We start from the raw sequence: 7,362 nt of genomic DNA, 5'->3' as shown, positions 1-7,362 counted from the left end.
GTTTAACAGACGAGGAGATTGAGGGGAGCCTATGGCCACACAGCAAGTCAAGGAGCTCTTAGTGCTCTATCTCTGAAGAGATTCTCCTGTGTCTTCTCTGAGGAGACATCATGTGGTACAGTGGGAAGGGAAAGAGACTAGGAATCTGGATTTTAATCTCAGCTCCACCAATTTGGACAGGACATTTTCCTTGACCTGAGGAGGAGACTTAGAAGATTCCTCCCACTAGAGAACTTCTGGTTCTATGGATAACAGTAAAGTTAGAGTTATCTCCGGGTTTTGAAACAGCACTGAATAAGGAGTCTGCAGCGCTCCAGGCAGACAGCTGGGAGGCTTCACCATCATGTGGGCCCTCAGAAAGAAAAGGCACAACCAACCCCCCAGGTGCTGGCCTTCAAACCATCAACGGGCAGATCCTTACGAGGAAGCTCTGACCTGCTGTCATGACATATTTATTTATAAAAGATAAAACATCCAAAGAGAGAAAAGAGAAAATCATTAACAAATGAGACGAACTATAGGACCAAATATTTATGACCTATATAGAAAACTAAGGAATACAGAGAGTGTTATGTGGTTTTTATTGGCATTTATTTTGAAAAGCACGTGGATTGCCCATGACCAAAGTGGTAACCATTTAAATTTTGGCTTATTATCAGTTCTGAGAGTTAAATTCTGGTTTTGTTTGTTCTGCTGAGAAAACAACAAGTTTTCTCAGGAACCTTTTAATTTCTCTTATTTTTGAGAAAACTTGACCCTACTGAACATTGAATGAAAATTTCAAATCAATATGGAGATTCACATAGGCACTATTATTTTACAGATGAAAAACTGAGCGCTCAAGTATCTTGTCTAGGGTCACAGGTAAATGATGACAGAAGCAGTGAGAAAATCCTGGGCTATTTCCCAGCATGGTAGAGTAGGGTTTCAGACCACTATTCCCCTGAAAATTAGCTGGAGGTGGCCACTTATAGGGAAATTCCTTCCTGTTAGTGCTTATTGGGTTCCCCTGGAGACCGTGACCATGTTCCTTCAAGGATCCTCAGCCCTTTACAAGGGGAAGCCTCCTTCCCGCGGGAGCCTGAGCTTTCTGCTTGCCTGTATCTAGATCTTCCTGGTGGCACAACATATGAACGTCTCAAGGCAGCACGCCAGCGCTCAATGATCTTGGAAATTTAAGGAGACGAAGTGTTAGTATACTGTACACTGGAGTACGATGCCCGATTTCTTAGGAAGCCAATAATTCACTAGAAGCAGGCCCCCTCCAACTCAGACCCACGGATGGTTTGAACTCAGGGTTACTCAGCCCACAGGGACTGGCTGAGCGGCTGGAAGGTCCGACGGCTGACTGTCCTCTTGTTTAATAGCACCGTGTGGGATCTCCTGTCACTGGGGGTGTGGCAGAGCAGAGCATCCAAAGTGTAAGTGGTGACCTGGCCATTTATGTGCAGTTTCCCATACAGCTCATCAAATGTGGCCAGAAGAGTGGGCACATCCTTCACTTTTTCCCTCACTTTGACCAGCTGAAAAAAAAGCAAGAAGAGTAGATTGTTATATCTCTGCAAGATTTCTTCCGTGTTCTTTTTATCCTCCAAGAAGCAGAGATATAAATGCAAAAAAAAAAAAAAAAAAAAAGTAGAGTGTGCACCTAAAGTGGTAAAAACCAGGGTACTGGGGCACACATAGGTGTCACTAACTATAAGGGATTCCATCAGCTGTAAACAACATTCAGGATTAGTACTTAAAAATCACCCCTGGTATTTTATAAAAGGGGGGTTCAAGTGGCGCATACTATACGATGAAACATACCAGGGAAAGGAGGTCAAACAGCATGGAATCAAGTGTGTCCAATTTAACGATCAGAGCAGGAGGCAGGGTCAAATGATGTAGGGCTTTCTAGCTCATGGTACGTTTTTTGGAATTTATTCTGAAAGCCATCAGAAGGTCCAAACTGGGACATGATCTGATGTAGATTTAAAAAGCTGTGTGGAGAACTGGAGGGTACAAGAATGTGGAGACTAATCTAGGGGCCCCCATCATAGGCCAGATGAGAACAGGTGATGGTTTAGACTGGGAAAGATATAGAAAAGATGGAGAAGTAGATATATATGAAGTATATTTTGGAGATTAAACTGAAAGGATTTATTGTTGAAGGGGAGAGGAAAAGGGAGGCATCAAAGACATCTTCGCAATTTGGGCTTTAGTAACCTGGAGATGGGGGATGTCATTAACTGAGATGGGGAAGATGGCAGGATGAGATTTGGAGAGGGGAAATCAAGAGTTCTGTTTTGGACAAGATTGAGATGTCTGTGAAACATCTAGGCAGACATGTCCAGAGGTTATTGGCTACACAATTATGAGGCATGGGGGCGAGGTCTAGACCAGAGGTATAAATATTAGCATCACAAGTATATGAATGGTATTTAATTCTACAAAAATGAGTGAGCTCAAAATTAGAATGTGAATGTGAGTCTATCACATATACACAGGTTGTGTAATATAACACAAACCTGCACACCTTCTTTTCAAACAAGGGCTCCCCACTGAACCTTCAGGTAAAGTTTAAACACTTCTAACGTTCTTAAAAAGAATAGCTTGTTTAGTCCTCACGTTCAGGGTGAGATGCAGCGGCATATGGCTTTCGAAAGAAGCAAAGCAGGTGAGCCAAGCTGGAGGTAACCTTGATCTCACTGCACATACTACATCAGTTCTTTTTTTCCTTTTCCTTTCTTTCTTTTTTTAACTACCTCAGTTCTCTTAAATCACTACAAAAATAAATATTAAATGGTATCACTAGGACCATCCTACAATTGAAGCAGAAAACAGTTGGTACGACATTGTTTGTTAATTAAGTTTTAAAAAAGAAGTCAGTAAGGAAAGAGTTCACGTTGGAGCGGTTTCCGTCACGGTGCTGCAGAAAGTCCGCAGTTCTTTTCACCATTCCTCTAGTGGCACAACAGCACCTTCTCACCACACATAAAACATGTCCAGTAACTGGTGGCATAGACACTAAATAGAGCATTTGTAAAATGCAGAGTTTTACAACATAAGACTCCACATACCATCTCACAAAGATATTTAGAACTAGCTCAAAAGCTGCTGGAGTTTTAGGGATCAATTCACTTCTCAACAAGCAGTTCCCTGAGTAGCCTCACAGCAACCAGGGGATACACTGAACTAGAGGGTGAGCTTTCTAAGTAAATCAGCCTTATAGGCTTTGGGGGGGGGGGAGAATCAGATAAAAACGATGAGTATTTTTCAGTGTGAAGTTTGGATGCTTTAGTCGTATAATTCAGGCAACATATTGATGGGCCAGGTCTAAGGAAGGATTAACATCAGTGCTAGTGAGAAAGCAGAAGTTGTGTCAGTGCTGCACACACATGCACATGATCGTGTGCTTTAAAACCAGTTTACACTTCTAGTTCCTCTACTTTTCTAAACACACTCCCAAAAGGTTTAGGTCGGTCACAACCTACACAGAGCTAAGACCTCAAATAGAAAGAAGCTTTAAATTTAATCATAACCAGTTAGTTTCCTGACAAGCTCCCTTTACCAGCCTTCAGGTGGGAGTGAGGAATGGGACAGGGCTGGGAAGGCCACAGTGTGGCAGAGGTGGGGAGCTGCCACCTGCCCTCTGCCGCCAACCTGCCATCTCAGGTGCTAGCCGGAACCCAGCTGGGACCGTGCTACCAAAGGCCAGGGAAAGGGGAGAAAAGCTGGGGGAGGACCAACAGCCAGACCCCTTGGTTAGTCAGAATGACTACAGCAGTATCATTACTAACAATAGGATCACTGCCAGTAATTTATGATTTCCTCACAGTCTTTTTTCCCTGTAGGTTATATATGACTAGCCATGTACAAATGACTAAATTTCGAATGACTTACAATAATTCCTCTTTATGTGCTTAAGCCATCAGTATGACACAGTTCGTTTGTTTCATTTTGCTTTCAATTTTTAGAAATTGCTTCTTTCTCTTCACTTTTATTTAATTTTATTTTATAATTTTGCAAAGCATTTATATGGTTCCATTAGTTGGTCTATTCAGGAGCTAAAACCACAGTTCTAATGAGAAAAGCTTTAATATGGTTTCATATCCGGCAGGTCTAGCACCTCTTCTTTCACAGAGTTTTCCCAGCTATTCTTGCTAGTTTGCTCTTTCTACTAAAACTTAACTACAGGAAAAAAAACCTAATGGTATTTTTATTGAAATGTTACATTATCACATTAACTTGGGCAGAACTGACTTTATGAGGTTAAGTCTTCCTATCTAAACATCCAGTAGGTCTTTTTTTTTGTTTAACATCTTTACTGGAGTATAATTGCTTTACAATGGTGTGTTAGTTGCTGCTGTATAACAAAGTGAATCAGCTATATGTATACATATATCTCCATATCTCCTCCCTCTTGCGCCTCCCTCCCACCCTCCCTATCCCACCCCTCTAGGCCAGTTTGTCTTTTGACTTGTTTAGGTAGGGGAGATTTTCTTTTTGTTAAGATGAGAGATACTATAGCCTACTGTTTGCCTATGGGGATGATCCACAGGGAAGGCGAGCAATAGTGATGATGTTCAAAAGAAGGTGACACAACTTCTGGGCTGATGCCCTGGGCTGGCTGGGGGTGGGGGTGGGCTCCCAGGCTCTAGAGAGGTGCCTACAGTCACCACGGCTTCAGGAGGGAAGGCTGAGCAGAGAGAGAGAGGGGCAAGGAGGCTGTTGGTGCGGCAGCAGTTCTCCTCTAATTGCTTCTGTTTCCTCTGTGAAACAGGAAGCAAAGTCATCAACTGAGAGTGAGGAGTGGGGAGAAGGAATCGGATGCTTAAGGAGAAAGGAAAAAGGAAAAGAAGAGGGCCGACACCCATGAAGACAGTGTGGGGAAAAGAATAGTGTAAAAGGAACAAGTTTTCCTAGAATTTCAGAGGACATATTGTGTTAGAGGAAAAAAGTCTGCACCCACACATAGACATCTAGCAACAGGAACAACAGAGAGGTTGCCGGATTGGACAGTCTCTTTAAAGAGGTGGCCTAGAGGACTAAGGTATCAAGTGGACAGTTTAAAGAGTGTTCTTGCACCTTTACAGGATTTCTGTGGAAACCGCCTACTCACCACTTCTTCTGAGAACACATGTTTTTTCACAAATCTTGATAGATTTCCCTCTGTAGCATCCTTTAGTATATCTATGAGGGTTTTCAACATGTTTGACTGGATATGGATCATAATCTGAATAAAAAGAAACAAGAAAAACAAGATTGAGCTAGTAATCAACACTGAGAAATGTACCCCGTGAGATAAGCCTACATTTATAGGCCTCTACCCTGCTTTCATGCCATTTCCTAATTCATTTGCTTGCTCAAGTTCAAAGGTGCTTTGAATGAATGCCCACCAGCCAAAACTTGTTTTCCAATAGCTAATCAAAACACCACAACTTCAAAACTTGCTAAAAGGCAGAAATGGAGAGAACGTGGATTTTGGACTCTGACATACCTGGGTCAGAGTCTTAGCACTGGCAGTTACAGCCAATTGACTCTGGCCAGGTATTTAATCTCTTTCAATATCTTTATTTGTGAAATGAGGAAAATACCTTTACATCTCACATTTTGAATTACTGTGAACATTAAATGAAATATCAGCACGCAGGAGGTACTCAACAAACATTACTATTAGATTCTTCTTCCCTATTTCCTCTAGATTCAGAGGATATGACAATCAGACAATCTCATAAGACTGGCTCTGGGTCAAAAGATACCTTTATCCTTTTATTTTATTTTTTTGGTTAGGAAATTGCAGGCATACAGATTGTTCAAGTATAAAGTGGAAGCTGGTTAAAGTCTTAATGAGGCACTCCTATTTATACTATAGCTATCAAAACTGGGTGCTTGTACTTGGCTTTCAAAATGATACCACTAACTACCTTCCATCAGATACAAGTAACATAAGGAAAAAAAAGAACACATTTCCCCCGCACCCCAATTACCAATGTTCACTAGTCTAATTTGAAAAATACAGCAAAGTTTAAAGAAAATGAGAATAACTCAGAATTCACCAACTAATGTTAACCATTGTTTACAATCTCATGTATTATCTTCCAAATATATTAATCCCCCCCACCCCCCAACGTGATTCTGCTTTTTGATCAATTATTATAAAGTGAACATTTTCTCATAGCATCAAGAAGTTTTAGGAAAAAATAAAACCTCATTTTTAATGATGAATGCATAGCAATCCATCATATAAATCAAATAAAGCAATACCATACTTTATTATATCAATAAATGTCATACATTTTAAAAAATTGTTACTTTCTTAGACTTGATTCCCAGAAGTGAAATTACAAAATCAAAGGGTGTAAACATTTTTAAGCCTCTTGATCTTTAGGAAAGATAGTTTTTCTGGGAGAGTTATTCCTTTTTTATACCAAACCAACTAAGTTCTCTTAATAGTCCATTTTATAACATTGTATGTTTGTTGAGCAGTTGGATCAGGGTGAGGGGTTATCTTTGGTCCTGAAGAACAGAATGAAATGGCCCCAAGCAGCCTAACTCCAAAAGCCCTGATCTAAGTTGAGTTCTAGAGCACAGGCAAAACCCTTTGTAGGGAGGGAACATTCCATGGGTCTCTCACAGTCAGGCAGAAGCGCTGTCTTTAGTCCCGACTGTATTTTCAAGGATGTTTGTACAGCCAGCAGCCTGGGAAGACAGACAGTGTCTCATCCAAAGCAGAGGGCAGGTATGCTTACTGTCCAATTTAAGAGATTTGGGTTCCCCAAGTTCACAGTTCCTCTCTTAAAATATAATCCCGTGTGTGTGCAAGAAGCGTATAGACCTCTTCATGTCGCTCTGTGGGAACTGGGCTCAAGAAACTGCTGCAAAAATGCTAACCCGCTGGCTACTGCTATTGCTATGAGTAATAAACTGTCCTTCTTCTCTCGGTGTCTTGTGTTCTGTACCAGCATCCACAAAACTGTGGCAGATTAACTCGTTAGCTCAGAAGTGGGGTAAAATCTCCAAGTCTTAATAGTTCTTAACAGTTTTGTTAGTAAAAACCAATCCCAATTTGGTTGGCAGTGGTCTGTCCTATCAAGGGCAAGAGAAGTCTACCTTGTTGATGCCACATCTGCAGTGCCTGGCACCGAGTAGACCCTCAACAATGAGAAATGAGAAAGGGAGTGTAGGTCCCCTAGCAATTTACAGGGATTAACCTCCTGAAGCTCATGCTAGAAACTATTAATGATGTGCTTCTGAAAGATTTCAACTTTTCTTCCTGATTTTTCCCAGTTTCTCTCCTGCCTCCAGCAACTAACCCTGATTCAGCGGGGATTTCAAGAGTAAGGTTCAATACCTTGAACTATACTGCTGAAGGGCAAC

The 7,362-nt window shown here is 41.3% G+C and overlaps 1 protein-coding gene across 2 annotated transcripts in view; it reads right to left on the bottom strand.

The window, feature by feature from the left end:
• Positions 1-564: 564 nt before the first annotated feature.
• The window catches only part of PTCD2 (pentatricopeptide repeat domain 2), a 28,443-nt gene continuing 21,645 nt past the window's right edge, over positions 565-7,362 (bottom strand). For both annotated transcript variants that reach the window (XM_081231994.1, XM_081231995.1), the window contains 2 exons: positions 5,105-5,218; positions 565-1,523 (listed from right to left, as the gene is read on the bottom strand). In XM_081231994.1, the coding sequence (XP_081088120.1) occupies positions 1,299-1,523; positions 5,105-5,218 (339 nt within the window). In that variant the 3' untranslated portion in view covers positions 565-1,298. The remainder of the gene's footprint in view (positions 1,524-5,104; positions 5,219-7,362) is intronic.

This window comes from Mesoplodon bidens, assembly GCF_964165515.1.
Source record: "Mesoplodon bidens genome assembly, chromosome: 4".
In the NCBI taxonomy this organism is placed as follows: domain Eukaryota; kingdom Metazoa; phylum Chordata; class Mammalia; order Artiodactyla; family Ziphiidae; genus Mesoplodon; species Mesoplodon bidens.
This window is presented reverse-complemented; position numbering and strand designations above follow the sequence as displayed.